The 18,750-nt window shown below is 37.6% G+C and overlaps 1 protein-coding gene across 2 annotated transcripts in view; it reads left to right on the forward strand.

The window, feature by feature from the left end:
- The first annotated feature begins 1,349 nt into the window (after window positions 1-1,349).
- Window positions 1,350-18,750, forward strand: part of CFAP299 (cilia and flagella associated protein 299) — a 628,423-nt gene continuing 611,022 nt past the window's right edge. For both annotated transcript variants that reach the window (XM_019932792.3, XM_019932793.3), the window contains exon 1: window positions 1,350-1,460. In XM_019932792.3, the coding sequence (XP_019788351.1) occupies window positions 1,350-1,460 (111 nt within the window). The remainder of the gene's footprint in view (window positions 1,461-18,750) is intronic.

The raw sequence follows: 18,750 nt of genomic DNA on the forward strand, positions 1-18,750 counted from the left end.
TTTTAGCATAAGTACTAGTTAAAGATGTAATTCTTTGTTGACACTTAGGACAGTGCCTGGTATGCAGGGTGCACTCAATAAATGGTATTATTATTATTAATGTTGTTGTTATTATGTGTCCAGGGTTTCTCTCTCCTTTCTTTCTGTTCTCCTAAATTAAATGATTACATTGCATTTAAAAATAATGTCCAAAGTGCCTTTTAAAACATTTCAGAATATATTAATTAAAAGACAAGTCAGTAATATCCTAGAGATTATTGTTTACATCACTTAAACTTTGTACATTCATGACATCCTAATTTTGAGATGACTTTTTAAACTAAGAAAGCTAACTCAAGGTGAAGTATCTTACCAGATGTTTTCATTAAAAAATGTTTTTGCACTTCTGTGAAAATCTTCAGAATCAATTCAATAAGTACTTAGAGAGCAACTACCTCAGGCTCAAGTGTTGTATTATGTGTTAATTCCTAAGGACCATTTGTAGAACGTTAAAATCCAAAAATGGATTCTGAAAAGTTTTGCCAGCTGCCGGGTTGGATTACTTTAAATCCATGTTTTAAAAATGCAAAACTGTTCTAAAGGAAAAGTCTTTAGTAAAAACCTTTACTGTCTAAGTTTCCACAGATATTGTACCCTTTGAAAAAGACAGCTTCAACAAGCCAAGGTCTTTCATTGTGTGCTTACTGAAACTTAAAAAGTAAAAAGAAAAAAAAATTAAAAACAAGCACTTGGAAAACAAACAAACAAACAAACAAAAAAAAAAACCCAAGCACTTGGGGCCAAAAAAGGTCTTCAAAGACATTTCGTTGAGTTTCTTTCCTTTAGGAAATTCACAAATTCTTCCTTGTAACCAAAATTTTTGAAATAACACAATCATTAATGTATTTTGTTATCGGATTTGTTCACAAGACCATTTCCAGAAACTTGTTTTGAGATACTCTCCCTGCAAAAGTGGATCTTCAGTTACTTGAGAACTAACCATGAAATTTTTGTCCTTCACAGCACTGTTTTAGAACAAGATTAGGAGCGTTGATCTATAGTATTTTGTCTACATATTCTTTTAAATTTTGGATTGCAATTTGCATCTCTCCCGTGGCTGCATGTTTCGCCGAAGTCCGGTCAGTTGATGGTGTCAGACCTGAACTTGGACTGGGTAATTTGAGACGGCGTTCCTAGGAGTTAGAAGGAAGCCTGAAACGCTAGCAAGACACGGGGGTGGGATTAACGTCCACAGCTCCGCACCGGTTCCCAACTGATTGGAAGGGACGAAGTGGGTGGAACCTTCTGACCCTGCCCCCGCCCCCCCCCCCGCCTCCGTTGCTGGGGACGCTCCGACCAAGGCAACCGCAATGGATCAGGAAGAGGGGTGGACCACCGTGGACAATATAGTCACTCAGTTCAACACCTATGAAGATTTCCTGGATTCGCAGATTACTACACTGGACTTGTACTACCTGGAGGTAAGGGCGGCAGCCCCGCAGGGTGGCCACAGCTTCGCGTTCCTCGGTGCCTCCCGAGCCCCCGCGTCGTGGGGTGTTCGCCGCCTGGCGGTGGACCGCGGGAACGGCCGACTCCGCAGTTTCCCGACTGCTGTACGGCGGGGCCTGGGTCCGTACAGAATTCGGGGCCCTGGCGTCCGTGACCGGCACAGAACCGCGCACGCGCGCGCGCGCACGTACACTCGCTGCGGGGCCTGGAATGTCTGTACGGCGGCCTCCGTCGCCCAGCTCCTGGCCCGTCCCCTTTCCAAAGTCCTGCTCCTTTGAGGAACGGGGCTGGATTCCGAGGCCCACTGAGACCCTTCCGGGGTCTGCAATTCAGGTCTGACACTGTTTCTCTCTCCTTTGCCAGTTTGTACTAAAGAACAGAAGACAGTATCCTCCCAGGTGTATCTAGTATATACTAGGCATTTGGTTCCATGAACTTCCACCCCAAGCTAGTTGACTCAGAAAGCCCTTTAATTACGGATACACGTTACAGCTCCCTGGCATTGCAGGCATGAGCTGATTCATTTTTATCGAGTTGATTGTTCACAACTATAGTTGATAGTTAAAAAAAAAAAAATCCTGCAACACAGCAAAATCGGACGTAATTGGGATTGGCTACTGTCTTCCTCTCAGCAGCCATCCTCCGACCTGCCTCTTAAAGGTGTGAGGATGGGCAGGAAGCTGATAGGGGGCGGGGGGGGGGGGGGGGGCGCGGCGCGGAGGGATGGAGTTCTTGTGCTCTTTGGGGAGAACCAAGTTGAGCGGGGAAAATAATAGACTACGGGTCCTGAGAAGCAGGAGGTGGACAGTGGTCCCTAGAGCCATGGCGTATTCCCAGACTAGGCCGACTAAATGGGCACTGACTTGGATTCTCCTGCCCTGGACCCATGCCACAGAGCCGCCAATTGCCCCTCTCTACTTCGGCCAGAAAGAACAAGGGCCTCTGTTTGGGGTCACACCATACCTGAGTCTGAGAAGGATTTGTATCCTGCAGCCAATCCCCAAACTCCTTATGCGCAACAACGTGATTCAGCCGTTTAGGGGACTGAAATTTTTGGACTTCAGTGATCGTGTTCAAAGTGAGATTTTACTTCAGTGTAGGTTCCAAGGTCTGAAAAGTGCTTATCCTCCAAAACACATTCATGTTCTAGATAGGAACATAATTTTAAGGAGCTAGAATCATCTAATTTTAGTCCTATCTCTGCTAAGAACAAGTTGTGTGACCTTGGACGGATAATTTGATCCTTCTGGAATTAACTGTTAAAAAAAGCCAGGTGGTATTTCCAACATATCTTCTGATTTCAAAAACAAGCTTTTGAATATTTTATACAGATAACATGTTTAAAATCATGAAGGTTCCGTTTTATGCCTTGCATGGAAGTCACTGCAATGAAGGGGAAATAGTAGTGGTGCCAAACAATGTTTGCATCTAAGGTTTTGAATATCTAAATAAACAAGAATGAAATATAGACAATAAATATCCCAATAGGCTATAATCATCTTTGTAGCACTTGTGGAAAATTGCCAAGCTTAAGCTTGATATCCTTAAGAAGGGTTTCAACTTTTTTAAAGGCAGAGGTTTTTTTTTTTTCACGTGAATTAGAAACTAAGAGCATTAACGTTGATTAGGAGTGAGAAATTAATACTTTGTGTCATCAATCAGAATTTTAAAGTTCTGCAAAATGGGAAATGGTGACCATGTTTAGGCGAAAGGTAAAGAAATTTACTTTTAAATTTGGCACTGGTTAAGACAGTTGCTGTCAACCAGCCTCTTTCATTGGCCACCTTAGCGCTGGCATGATGGGCACAGGGAGGAAGATGGAGGCTACACATGGGCCCAGTAGGGTGGGCTTCCACTTGTCAAGGCTGATGTAGCTACTGGCTACCTCAGAATGTCCAACTTGGATGACAGGCATTCGACTGTCAGCAAGCGAGTCGAATGCCTCCGATATAGCACCATTTTTCAAGGGAACCAACTAGCCACTTGGTGGCAACTAAAAGCATTGGGCCCCTTCAACTTTGGAAGGGTCAGCAATTCAGTGTGATAGGAACAGCCACATTTGGTAGTAATGGGTTTGCTCTTCTGGCTGTAGTCATAACACTGCTCTGCTACCTAATGGAATATTTTTTTCTCTTGGCTTTATTGAGATCTCATTGACATATAGCACTGCCTAAGTTTAAGGTATAGAGCATAATGACTTAACATACATATTTTGCAAAATGATTACCACAATAAGTTTAGTTAACATCTGTCATCTCATGTAGATGAAAGAGAAAAAAAGAAAAAATGGTGTTTTCCTTGTGATGAGAACTTTTAGGATTTACTGTCTTGGCAACGTTCAGCTCTACCACCCAGCAATGGTAGCCATAGTCATCAGGTTGTGCATTACATCTCCAGGCCTAATTTATACCTGGAAGTTTGTACCTTTTGACCACGGGCATCCAATCCCTTCATCTGGTAACCACATATCTGATCTCTTTGAGTTTGTTTTTTTGTGTGTTTGTTTGTTTGTTTTTAGATTCCACATATAAGTGAGATACAGTATTTGTCTTTCTTAGTCTGACTTATTTCACTTTGCATAATGTCCTCAAGGTCCATCCATGTCGTTGATGATGGCAGAATTTCCTTCTTTTTCATGGCTGAATAGTATTCAGTATGGCTGAATGGTACACCACTTTTCTTTATCCATTGATCTGTTGATGGACTCTTATGTTGTTGTTTCCATGTCTTGGCAGTTGTAAATAATGCTATAATGAACATGCGGGTGCAGATATCTCTTCAACATAGTGTTTCTGTTTCCTATGGATGTATTCCCAGAAGTGGAATTGCTGGCTTGTGTGGTAGTTCTATTTGTAATTTTTTGAGGAACTTCATATTGTTTTCCATAGTGGCTGCAAGCATTTCCTTTTCTCCATATCCTCACTAGCATTTGTTATCGCTTGTCTTTTTGATGATAGCCATTCTAACAGGCTGTGGTAGTATCTCATTGTGATTTTGATTTTCACCCTACTGATTAGTGATGTTGAGCACCTTGTCATGTACCTGTTGGCCATTTGAATATCTTCTTGGGACAATATGTCTATTCAGGTTCTTTGCCCATTTTTAAATTAGATTGTTTATTTTTCTGCTATTGAGTTATATGAGTTTTTCTTTTTTTATATTTTGGATTTTAACTCCTTATCAGATATATGATTTCCATTCCATATGTGGCCTTTTCATTTTGTTGATCATTTTGCTGTGCAGAAACTTTTTAGTTTGATGTAGTCCCACTTATTTACTTTTGATTTTGTTGCTTATGCTTTTGGCGTCAAATCCAAAAAATCATTGCCTAGACCCTTCAATGAGCTTTTTTCCTGTTTTCTTCTATGAGTTTTACGGTTTCAGGTTTTACATTTAAGTCTTTAATCCATTTCAAGTTAATTTTTGTGAGTCATGTAAGATTTGGGTCTAGTTTCGTTATTTTACATGTGACTATCAAATTTTCCTGGCACCACTTATGGAAAAGACTGTCTTTTCTCTATTGAATATTCTTGGTTCACTTGTCAAATGTTAGTTGACGATATGCATGGGTTTATTTCTGGGCTCTCAATTATGTTTCATTGGTCTATGTGTCTGTTTTATGCCATTACCATACTATTTTGATTACTATAATTTCCTAATATAGCTTGAAATCAGGAATTGTGATGCCTCCCAGTTTGTTGTTCTTTTCCAAGATTACTTTGACTGTTTGGGGTCTTTGGTAGTTCCATATAAATTTTAGGATTTTTTTTCTACTTCTGTAAAAAATTGTCATTAAAATCTTGATGGGAATTGCATAGCATCTATAAATGGGGTCTTATGGAATGACTATTTCATCCCCAGGCACAGGGTCCCATTTACCACTGTGTCAGACTAGGGACCTAGGCTACAACAGAGGAGCTGTGGGAATAAGGACCTGAGCATGTGGTTCACTTTTAATGATATATTCAGAAACATTCAGAGCTGCCAGCAGATAGGTCATTGGAATGGGTTGCTAAAAGCATAAATAAGTGCCAATTTGGAGATGATAGTTTCAGAGAATGGGTGCCGTCCACCGTGATACAGCATATACTTAGCATCCAAGATCTTTGCACTGAGCTTTGTTCCCTTTTTCTGGGAACTAAGAGGTTAAAGCATCTAACCTAAAGAATCTGGACTTTCTTTCCTCACTGGGGGCTCTGTGGGTTAATTGTCCTGGTACTAAATGGGGGAACATGCCATCAGGTGACTTGGTGAGAGTCAGTTGAATTAGAAGTTATAACTCTTGCCTGGAATCTTCAGGCTCCTTGTCTAGGAATCAGGAGGCAAGAAGAGAGTCACCATCTCGGCAAGCATAATTGAGCTTTACTGTCAGGAAAAGTTAGGACTTATAAAGTCAGTCATGAAGGAACGTGTTTGGAGTTCTGGTGACTCACTTGGATGCCTCTTGGTAATCTCTCTCTCAGTTGTGGTGGTAAATGTACAAGGGCAGCAACCCAGACTTGAAAAGGGCTTCAGAGCCCTCAGGAATGAGGGTCTGGCTCACACCACTTGATATGCTACCAAGACCAGCAGAGGTGTTAGTTGAGGGTGAGGAGAATCTAGACTAGGTGGCAGAGGTAGGAGATGGTATTTGTGTGGTTCTGAGTCAAGCTGCAGCAACAAGGGCTGAAGTTTACCCCAGTATCTTTCTTCTTCTTGCATACATCTGAGTAGTCTTCAAAAATATATATTTTTTAAATAAATTTTATTTATTTATTTATTTATGGCTGCGTTGGGTCTTCGTTGCTGCACACGGGCTTCCTCTAGTTGCGGAGGGCGGGGGATTCTCATTGCCGTGGCTTCTCCTGTTGCAGAGCACGGGCTCCAGGGCACATGGGCTTCAGTATTATACTACATAAATATTTTCATTATATGTAAATATATATATTATTCTTCATTTATATTTTCCACACAAAAGGTAATATTTATATCTTTCTGTAACAAAAAAAATCGACATTAAATCTTGGAGGCCATTTAATGTCACTCTATATAGGTCTTCCTATTCTTTATAAGTTGCTACATTGAATCCACTGTTTACTTAGGTTGGTCCTTTGGAAGTTCATTTGCCTTATTGCAATATCTCAAACAACAGTGAAATGAGCGTCTTTTGTACATCCTCTTTGTGTGTAGTTGTAAATGAATCAAAAAGTAGAATTGATGGGTCATAATAAACATGGTCAAAGTGCCCTCCAGAGTAGTCATTGACTCTCCCACCAGCATGTATGAGACACCTTTTCTCTCAGACAGTCACCAGCACTTGATATTGTCGACCCTTTTATTTTTTGTCAAATCATATGTGAAAAAAAACTCGTTGTTTTAATTTTAATTTCTCTGATTATTAGTGAGGTTGACCATCTTTTAAATTTTTCCTGGCCATTTGCATTTCTTTTGCGAATTGCCTATTGCTCTTCCTTGATTCCACCGCCCCCCACCCCCAGCTTGTTTTTCAAACTTTCTTTCCTCTCTTCAGGCTCTTAGTGGATAACTTCATCTTCCAAATCAACAAAAAGAGTCAATCAGGCTGGAACCCTCTTCAGTTTTCTACCATGAAACTTATAAAACCACCTTAATTTCTGCCCATCCTCTCTTCCTTCCCACCTGTGTTAATGGTGTCTACCATGCATGGTGCCTATCTGAATATACTGAATCTGGCATTTGAACACCCATTATCATTATAATGTTTTGGGAATTTTCCCAACTCTGAGTCCCACCTCCCTAAGGTAGAGGCAGAAATTCATCTTCTCGGTTTTCCTTGCTGCTAGTTTATCCTTGTGTGACTTAGGCACTGCTAATCATATACACCTACATGAGACTGCTGTATAGGAAAAGAGTGACATGAGGAAGAAAGCACCATGTAGAATCCATTTTGTATTGAATGAGGTGGTTGAGGCTCTTGACTTTCAGTTGATGCAGTGGCAGAAATTCAGGCGTGTAATGTCCTAGGTCAACATGATGAGTTGCAGTATATGTTTTCAGTGGTGGCAGTGAGGGATATTTGCTGAAATAGTTTGTATGGCTTAGAGTATTGTTTCTGGCTGTGTAGGCTTCAAATTTCACTTTCCCAGGGATCTTTTGAGCTATTGTATTTTAATAATTCCTTTTTATGCTTATACAGTAAACCCTGCTGTTTACAACTAATAGGCTTGATTGATGATGGTCACTTGCATTCTCTACCCTTTCCTTTCATATATTTAGGGAACTACCTCTATTGATTAGCTCCTCTCACCTTTAATTCCAACAGTCCCTTCTGTGCTCAATGAGGTATCTCCCATTCTCCCCTCCATATCTGTCTTTTCTTCCTTTTTTACAGTTATCCTTTTTGAATGAATTGTAAAATCCTTAATCTTCATTTCCTCCATCTTCTGTTTTTCAACCCACCGCTAGCTGGCTCGCATCTTCACATTCAATAGAAATTGTTCTTGCCATGGTGACAAGTGAGGGATGTGTCACTAAATCCAATGGACACTTTCTGGTTTAATCATTCAGTCTTCCATTGGAAGGATGGATTGGATTGTTTTACAACTAGAGGCAAGAGAGTTTTTCTGAAGCTTTTTAGGTATATTAAAAAAAGAAGAAGTTGTGGCTGAAGTAGACACTGTGGATTGTAGAGCCCTGGATATAATCAAGCTTGCTTCCTTCCTTCCTTGCTTGCTTCCTTCCTTCCCTCCCTCTCACCCTCCCCCCTTCCTCCCTCCTTCCTTTCCTTCCTACCCGTCATCTGTCTATCCATTTTCCTGGTAAATATGAAATAGAATAAATCTATAATAGCACTAGGAGACATGAAAGGATGCTACTCTACAGGATCAGAAATTGTGCTTATTTCTGATAAGTTAGAGATTGACAAGATAGAGAAAACCATAGCCCAAAATTAATAAATAAGAACAGTGTTGGGAAGGTAAAGCAGATTTAGAGAAAAGTCAGAGGTAACAATAATACAAAGAGCAAGAGAGAACCTATAATTGATTAAAGAAGTTAATTCTGCATTAGCTAAGCCAGAGGTGTATCCTATCCCCAGCATATACCTACAATGTTTAACCCAAGGGTAAATGAGAGAACTGCTCTCTAAAAAAAGTGCCTAGCAAGGAGTCCTGGAACAGGTAAAGGGGCTTGAGAGATAATCAAAACTAAGTGTGAAGTAGCTAGATAGTGCTAGAAGTCCAGAATAGATGTTGGAGAGGAGAAGATAATCTGGAGAGAGTTACACTTATTACCAAGTCCTTCTTATTTTGGTAATTAGGTTGGAGAGGGTGGGACTTACCCCAGACTGCCTTCCTTCTTCATGTCCACATCCTCAAGTGGAGTCTGTACATTGCTATACTCTGCTCTTTTACACATAACTTCCTCAGTTCATCTATTCAGAGGAGAAACCAGTTAGGGAATCAGATCTGTACGACTATAGAGGGAATCCATGCTAATGACTTTGCTAATTACCCAGTTCTCTATTCATAACTATGTATTCCGAGATGTTTGAGGGAACAAAGGAGCATGAAAGAGAGGGCCTAAGATGAATAGAGGAGAACAAGTAATGTCAGACAAAACAAAACACTCAAAACCCTGAGGCAACTTTAAATAAATTCCAATTTTCTACCTTACAGGCATTTTAATATGTATAATATGAAGTCTGTAAGCAAAATAATAGACTGGTATGAAAAGGGAGCAATCAGAGAGCAAGAAAGAATTCTTAGAAATTAAAAACTTGATGACATTTTTAAAAGAGGTAATTAATGGAAGGAGAATGTCACTTTTAAAGGACAATTTAATGATCTGGAAGTTAAAGTTGATGTAATTACCCAGAATGCAGTAAGAAAAAAATGAGGAAAATAAGAATTATATGAAGGAAAGTATGAACAAATAATTCCAGGAGGCTCAATATTTATCTAATAGATATTCCAGAAAGAAATTATACAGAAAATGAGGGGGATAAAATAATCAATGAAATAACAACAACAACAAAAATTCTCTGTGTTGGAGATAAGTGCAAGTTGTAAGTGCCCATCTTACAATCACTTGCTTAGTAGGATGAATGAAAAAGATCCACACCTTGGCAGATAGTGGTAGAATTACAGAACTCTGAGAATAAAATGATAGTTCAAAAATAATTCAAATTACATGACATCAAAATTAAAAACTTATGTGTATTGAAAGACACCATCAATAGAGTCAAAAGGCAACCCATAGAATGGGAGGAAATATTTGCAAATTATATATCTGATAGGGGTTAATATCCAGAATACTGAAAAAAACTACAGTTGAACAACACAAAAGCAAATAATCCAATTAAAAATTGGGCAAAGAACTTGAAAAGATGTTTCTCCAAAGAATGTATGCAAATGACCAATAAGCACATAAAAAGGTGTCAACATCATTAATCATTAGGGAAATGCAAGTCAAAACCACAATGGCATATCACTTCACACCCATTAGGATAGCTATTATCAAAAAAAAGTAGAAAATGACAAGTGTTGGTGAGGATGTGGAGAGACTGGAACACTGTACACTGCTGGTGGGGATGTGAAAAGGTGCAACCATTGCGGAAATAGTATGGCAGCTCCTCAAAAAATTAGAAAGAAAATTACCATATGATCTAGAGATTCCATTTCTGGATACTATGTAGCCAAAAGAATTGAAAGCAGGAACTTGAACAGATATTTGTATACTCATGTTGATAGTAGCATTATTCACAATTGCCAAAGGTAGAAGCAACTCAAGTGTCTACTGATGGATGAATGCATAAACAGAATGTGGTATATATCTACAATGGAATATTATTAAGCCTTTAAAGTGAAGGAAATTCTGAAACATGCTACAACATGGAAGTCTTGAGGACATTATTCTAAGCAACATAAGTAGCCACAAAAAGACAAACACTGTGTAATTCCACTTATATGAGGTGCCTAGGGTAGTCAAATTCACGGAGACAGAAAGTAGAATGGTCATTGCCAGGGTCTTGGGGGAAGGGAAGATGGGGAGCTAATGTTTAACTGGCACATAGTTTCAGTTTTGTAAGATAAAAAGAGTTGTGGTGACAGATGGTAGTGATGATAATGTCACAATAACATGAATGTATTTAATACCACTGTACCGTACACTTAAAATGGTTAGTTTTATGTCATGTATATTTTACCACAATTTTAAAAATAATTCAGAGTGTCAACAAATAACCTGTAAATGGGAATCAGCTTGATCCTAGACTTTGCATTCCTAATAGTGATTCCTAGAAGAAAATGGAGTAATATCTTTAAACTTCTTAGGAAACTTTACTTTGAGCCTAGAATTCTGTCCCTGGCTATATTCTGTCCCTGTTTGGCCCCTGAGATTCTGTCTTACCTTGAGTTCTATCCTACCCCAACGTGCTCTGTGCTGTGTGCCCCAAGAGGTTGATTTCTGTTGACTACTTCAACTGGACTCCCTTTACATTTGGCCAGTTGGGTTCAGCCAATAAGAGGCACCAGTAAGAAATTAGAAGCCAGGAGGCTGGGCATTGTTTTTCAGACTCCTTCCATACTATGCTGCAGGTTAGCAGTCGATATTTTCTTCCACCAAGCCAAAACTCAGGGTTTGATAACACTGTCCTACAGCCATCTCCCTGTGTCCTATTAGTTGCTCCCTCCCCTTACCTCATTTGCATAGGTTAATGGCTACTAATACAGTAGCTTACTGCTGTTGCTAGCTGCAGGGTATTTCATTGTCCCACTTGGATTTCTCTTAACCTGGTGAATACCTTTGTAAATTAACTCAGCCATTCAGTTTCCTTCAGTTACTCCATTTAAATACATCATCTATTTCCTGCCTGGACTCTGACTAAATAAGCTAATATTCAAATGGGAATGCAAAATGAAGACATTTTTTGGGAAAAATCAAGGACTCATAAAACCACCTACAGATCTCTTCTGAATTCATAACTTGAGCAAATGCTTCATATATTTTTACACAGATTTTCAAATTATTACTATAAACTTGTATGTAGTTTTCTTTTATCTGTTGTTATGGCTCTTTTCTGATTTCTAAAATTGTTTGTGTATTCCTTCTTTTCCACCATAAATCTTGCCAAATGTTATCTATTTTATTGGTCTTTTAAAAGAATAAGCTCTTGAGGGACTTCCCTGGTGGTCCAGTGGCTAAGACTTTGCGCTCCCAGTGCAGGGGGCCCAGGTTTGATCCCTGGTCAAGGAACTAGATCGACGTGCCACAACTAAAGATCCCACATGCCACACCTAAAGATCCCGCATGCCGCAACTAAAGATCCCATGTACTGCACTGAAGATCCTGTGTGCCGCAACTAAGGCCCAGTGCAGCCAAATAAATAAATAAGTAAGTATTAAAAAAAACAAAACAAAGAGGAAGCTCTTGAAATCAACTATACTTCAATTAAAAAAACAGAATAAGCTCTTGGCTTTCATTAGACAATTAAAGCTGACTGGATTTGTATATTTTAATTTCTATTTTATTCAGTTTCATAATGAAATGAACAGTTCATTCAGTTGTTTTTATTCTTTCCTTCTATATCATTTTGGTGTATTTTGTTATTCTTTCTCTAGTTAAATGGTTAGCTGTTTATTTTCAAGCTTTCTTTTCTCTATTAAATGCACTGATGCAGTTTTTCTGTGTATTTTATTAAGGTTTCATATACAATTTCCTTGCCAGAATTTTTAAACTCTGTATGACAAAATATAAATCAAAAGATAAGCAACTAGCTGAGAATAAATATTTGTAAAATGTATACTCAACAAGGACTTGCTGTATAGAATATAGCTTTATAAATCAATAGTAAATAAAATCCAATAGAAAAATGAGCAAATTTAACAAACAGGTAATTCTTATATGGATACTAAAAAATAATAATTATTTGAAAAGTTGTGTATATATGGCATAATATCTTTATGGAAAAAAGCTTTTAAAAATCATGAAACTATGTCAAATATTTTCCCCTTTCATAATGTGGGTAGTCCTGTGTAACTAACCTGCCACCAAATGGCTGGCTAATCCCCAAACCGTGAGCTTCTCATTTTCTTTTCCCAAGGCCTTCAACACACTTGGAAGCAACCAATACCATTATGTTTTTTATTGCCACTAAATTGTCCTCCGGCAGCAAACACTTGGTTACCTAAAGCTCTGTTTTCATTGCATGTCTTTAAAGGTGATAAATAACTTGGCCTCTGCATTTCACTGACTACAGTATAATCTTTTCTAGTGTAAACAGGGCTTGTGATACTTTTAATAAGATCAGAGAACCAATTCTAGGTAACCCAGAACCAACTCAGAGAACCCACCCTTAAATTTCTATTCCTCTGGAACCATTGCCAATAGCTAGTTGTGACTCATTCAGGGTTCAGTCAGAGAAGCAGAACACACACACATACATATATATGTAGATGTAGATATATGTATGTCACATGTATTTACTTTTTTATAGAGATTTGCCCCTACACAATTATGAGAACTGTTTAAATGGTCAATGAAAGGCTGTTTCTTTGGTGTCTGGTGCTGGAACCTGAAGTCATTAGGACAGACAGCCAAGAAGGAAACGTACATGAGAATTATGGGAAACAAGGGCAAACAGACCTGCAAGGATGAGCTAGAATTCATAAGGACAAACTGGAACTTGGATCAGGCCCTCACCTCTTTCACACCTCCAACTTTGATGGTAGAAGAGATCTGCAGAAGAAGCTGGCACCTTTAGTCACAGAGCTTAACATACTCATGCACTTGGCCCAGGAGTTGGAGGAGGTACAGGAGAAGCTTCTATAAGAGCTAGAACAATATGGCTTCTCCTTTTCTGTCTTCCAAATCTATTGCAAATGTCTCTTGTGGCCCAATCTAACCTGTAACTATCTAAGGAAGAAAAATTATGGAAACAAAGCTCCAGCTTAGCTAAGTTGACAGAATACAAATTCACTACATCTGCCACATGTTAATTTTTTCACAAGGAGAATGTGTTTATGTCTGACTTATATAATTAAAAATTAATGAAAAGAAAAGCATGTAATTTTCTTAAACCATTTTATAGGACTTGTGTAACCCTGACATCAATCTAGAGAAGGATAGCACAAAATGGAAAGCTAAAGATTAATTTTACTTATGAACTGGAGGAAAAGAAGTGAAAAATGAATCTAGGACTATATTAAGAAATAATAGATCAGAGACTACTAAATACTACTCCTAAGTAGTGTGATTTATCATAGGAATGCAACGATGAGTTCAGACAGGAAAGATTGAACTTCTCCTCAGAAATAATACAAGTCATGGGACAATGGGATGACATCTCTAAAGTGCTGAAAGGTAAAAAGTCAGCCTGGAACACTAATCCAGCAAAAATGTCTTTCAAAAATTAAGGTGAAATCACTGAAGAAATCAAAGAGAAAATTTAAAAAAATTCCTGGAGGAAAATGAAAAAGAAAACCCAACAATCCAAAATCTAGGGGATGAAGCAAAGTCAGGTCTAAGAGGGAAGTGTATAATGAAAGAAGGGTTTCAAGAGACAAGAAAAATCTCAGATAAACAACCTAACCTTACACCTAAAGGAACTAGAAAAAGAAGAATAAACATAACCCAAAGTGAGTAAACAGAAAGAAATCATAAAGATCAGAGCAGAAATAAATGATGTAGAGACTAGAAAAACAATAGAAAAGATCGTTGAAGCTAGGAGCTGTTTCTTTGAAAAGATAAACATAGTTGATAAACCTTTAGCCAGCCTCATCAAAGAAAAAAGAGAGAGGGCCGAAACAAATAAAATCAGAAATGAAAAAGGAGAAGTTACAACTGACACCACAAAAGTACAAAGGATCATAAGAGACTACTATGAACACCTATATGCCAATAAAATGGACAACCTAGAAGAAGTGGACAAATTCCTAGAAATGTACAATGTCCTAAAACTGATCCAGGAAGAAACAGAAAATATGAACAGACCAATTACCAGTAATGAAATTGAATCAGTAATAAACAAACTCCCAACAAACAAAAGCCCAGGACCAGATGGCTTCTCAGGTGAATTCTACTAAATATTTAGAGAAGAGTTAGCACCTATATCTTTCAAACACTTCAAAATATTAAGGCAGAAGTAATGCTTCCAAACCCATTCTACAAAGCCAGCATCACCCACATACCAAAACCAGACAAAATCAGACCAAAAAAGAAAATTACAGCCCAATAGCCTCAAAAATTCTCAACAAAATATTAGCAAACTGAATTCAACACTATATGGAAAGGATCATACAGCATGATCAAGTGAGATTTATCCCAGAGATGCAAGGATGGCTCAATATCCACAAATCAATCAAAGTGATACACCATATTAACAAACTGATGAAGGAAAATCATATGATCATTTCGATAGATGCAGTAAAAGCTTTCGACAAAATTCAATATCCATTTATGATAAAAACTCTCAACAAAGTGGGTATAAAGGAAACATACCTCAATATAATAAAGACCATATATGACAAGCCCACAGCTAACATCATACTCAACAGTGGAAGGCTGAAAGTGTTTCCTCTAAGATCAGGAGTAAGACAAGGATGCCCACACATGGCACTTTTGTTCAACGTAGTATTGTAAATCCTAACCACAGCAGTCAGAGAAGAAGAAATAAAAGGAATCCAAACTGGAAAGGAAAAAGTAAAAGTGTCCCTGTTTGCAGATGACATGATACTATACATAATAAATTCTAAAGATGTCATCAAAAAACTACTAGGACTCATCAAGGGATTTGGTAAAGTTGCAGTATACAAAATTAATATACAGAAACCTGTTGCTTTTCTATATGCTAACAATGAACTATCAGAAAGGGAAACTAAGAAAACAATCCTGTTTGCAATTGCATCAAAAAGAATAAAATAGTTAGGAATAAATCTAACTAAGGAGGTAGAAGACCTGTACTTGGAAAAACTTAAGACATTGATGAAGAAAAGTGAAGGTGACACAAACAGATGGAAAGATACACAGTACTCATGGGTTGGAAGAATTAATATTGTTAAAATGACCATACTACCCAAGGCAATCTACAGATTCAATGCAATCCCTATAAAAATACCAATGGGATTTTTTCATAGAACTAGAACAAATTCTAAGATTTGTATGGAAACACAGAAGACTTCAAATATCCAAAACAATCTTGATAAAGAAACAAAGCTGGATTTCAAACTATAATACAAAGCTATGGTAATCAAAAAAACATGGTACTGGCACAAAAACAGACACATAGATCAATGGAACAGAATAGAGAGCCCAGAAATGAACCCACACTTTAATGGGAAATTAATCTTTGACAAAGCAGACAAGAGTATACAAGGGGAAAAAGACAACCTCTTTAATAAATGCTGTTGGGAAAACTGCATAGCTGTATGCAAAGGGGTCAAACTGGACTACCTTCTCACACCATGCACCAAAAGACTTCAATGTAAGACCTGTAACCATGAAACTTCTAGAAGAAAGCATAGGCAGTGTGCTCTTTGACATTGGTCTGGATAATATATTTTTGGATATTTCTCCCCAGGCAAGGAAAACAAAAGGAAAAATAAACAAATGGGATTACATCAAGCTAAAAAGCTTTTGCACAACAAAGGAAACTATCAACAAAACAAAAAGGCCACGTACTGAATGGGAGAATATATTTACAAATGATATATCTGAGAAGGGGTTAATATCCAAAATATACAAAGAACTCATACAGCTCAACATCAAAAAACCCCCAAGCAACCTGATTAAAGAAATGACAGAGAATCTGAATAGACATTTTTCCACAGAAGATATACAGATGGCCAAGAGGTATATGAAAAGATGCTCAATATCACTTAGTCATCAGGAAAATGCAAATCAAACCCACAAAGAGATATCACCTCACAACTTTCAGAATGACTATTAACAAATACCAAATAACAAGTATTGGCGAGGGTGTGGAGAAAAGGGAACCTTCATGTACTGTTGGTGGGAATGTAAATTGCTGCAGCCACTGTGGAAAAGAGTATGGAGATTCCTCAAAAATTAAAACCAGAACAACCATACAATCCAGCAGTTCTACTCTTGGGTATTTATCCAAAGAAAATGAAAAACACTAATTTGAAAAGACATGCACCCCTGTTTTCATCATAGCACTATTTACAGTAGGCAAGATATAGAAGGAACCTAAGCACCCATCCACAGATGAATGGATAAAGAAGATGTGGTTGCAATAGCATATTACTCAGCCATAAAAAAGAATGAAATCATACCATTTCTGAAAACACGGATGGACCTAAAGGGCATTATGCTTAGTAAAATAAGTCAGACAGAGAAAGACAGATACTGTATGATCTCACTTATATGTAGAATCAAAAAAATCAAAACAAATGAACAAATATAACAAAGCAGAAATAGAGTCAGAGATACAGAGAACAAACCGGTGGTTGCCAAAGGGGAGGGAACTGGAGAGAGGAGAGAAATAGGTGAGGGAGAGTAAGAGGTACAATCTTCCAGTTGCACAGAAGTAAATGAGTCACAGGTATGAAATGTACAGTGTGGGGAATATAGTCAATAACTATGTAATATCTTTGTATGGTGACATATTTGTTAACTAGATATCATGGTGATCATCTTGCAATGTATAGAAATATCGAATCACTATGTTGTGTGATAGGACCTAACTTAGTGTTGTAGGTCAATTATACTTCAAAAACAAACAAACAAACATACTCATAGAAAAACATCAGATTTGTGGTTACCAGAGGTTGGGGTGTGGAGGGAGGGGGAATTGAATGAAGGCAGTGAAAAGGTATTGAACTGCCAATTATAAGAGAAATAAGTACTAGGGATCTAATATACAGCATGATAAATATAATTAACGCTGCTTTATGTTATATATGAAAGTAAATCCTAAGAGTTCTCATCCCAAGGGAAAAAAATATATTTTTCTATTTCTTTAATTTTGTATCTATATGAGATGATAGACGTTCACTAAACTTACTAAGGTAATCATTTCGTGATGTCTATAAGTCAATTATATCTCAATAAAACTGGAAGAAAAAAATTAAGGTGAAATCAATATTTTTTTCAGTAAAACAGAAGCCACAATACTTTTGTTGTTAGCAGACCTTTACTATAAGAATTGTTAAAGTTTTTCAGGTAGAAGGAAAATCATATATTAGTAGGAAACTTAGGTCTACACAAAGGAATGAAAATCACCAGAAATGCTAAATACGTGAATAAATAAAAGTATTTTATTTCTCAGTTTCTTTAAAGATAATTCTTTAAAGATTATTGACCATTTACAGTAGAGAGATGGCTTGTAATTCCACCAGTTAAAACATGGTAATGGTTAAGTGGGGCAACAGCTTCAACTTTGTACCTGATCTTGTCATTTGTTGCAATATACATGAGTGTCAGTGAGTGCAGAACTATCCAAATGATTCTGTGTGGCTCAGGTAAGGCACACAGGAATGCATAATTCATTCCATATACAAAGTTAGTACAGGAAATTTTTAATGGCCTTTATTATGTAAAATACTCTGTTGACCACAAGCAACTTATATTCCACTAGAAGAACCCCCACAGTCTCAGCAGAGCTCACTGCGAGTTCTTCCCGTAAGCTCACTTTAAGTAATGTATTTAAGAAAATCATTCCACTTTTGTAAATCAAACCCGAAATCTGCATCGCTTTTTCATTTAAATATTAACTCCACTAGGTGGAGGCATTTGCTCAGTTTTGTTGTTCGCACTAGAGCAACCTGGGATAGCAAGTATAGTGAGCAGGGGAACAAGTCAGAAAGAAGGCAAAGCGCCCTTGTGCAAAGCCTGGTGCTTTGTCTTAACTTGGCAAATGTATCCATATTGCTACACAGAGTTCAGCAATTTGCTTTTAGTGTTTAGCAAAGCAAAGTAGCAAAGTTTTCTAGGTTGATGGTGTCTAATTTTTTTTTGTTAGAATAGTTGGAACTTTAAAATAGCCACCATGGGTTGTCTAGATTATTAACCACGAATCTTAAGTTTTCTTATTTAATTCTGTTAGACAGTTCTTGCATTCAGCAGTGATGTAGTAAGTAAGGGTCTGTAACAATAAAATATATGCTGTCTTCTCTATATTTCAGACATTTCATGTTTAATGTAAGGATAATGTAATATGTTAATATACATATTTTTATGTAATACATAAGCCTTTATATTAGTAACTTCAAGTAAAATGTCACCTATTCAAGTTTTGGGGAAATGCTGTTCTTTTTTGAATATGCTATGCAAGTGACAAAAATGTGT

Source organism: Tursiops truncatus, chromosome 5, assembly GCF_011762595.2.
Source record: "Tursiops truncatus isolate mTurTru1 chromosome 5, mTurTru1.mat.Y, whole genome shotgun sequence".
NCBI classification, from domain to species: domain Eukaryota; kingdom Metazoa; phylum Chordata; class Mammalia; order Artiodactyla; family Delphinidae; genus Tursiops; species Tursiops truncatus.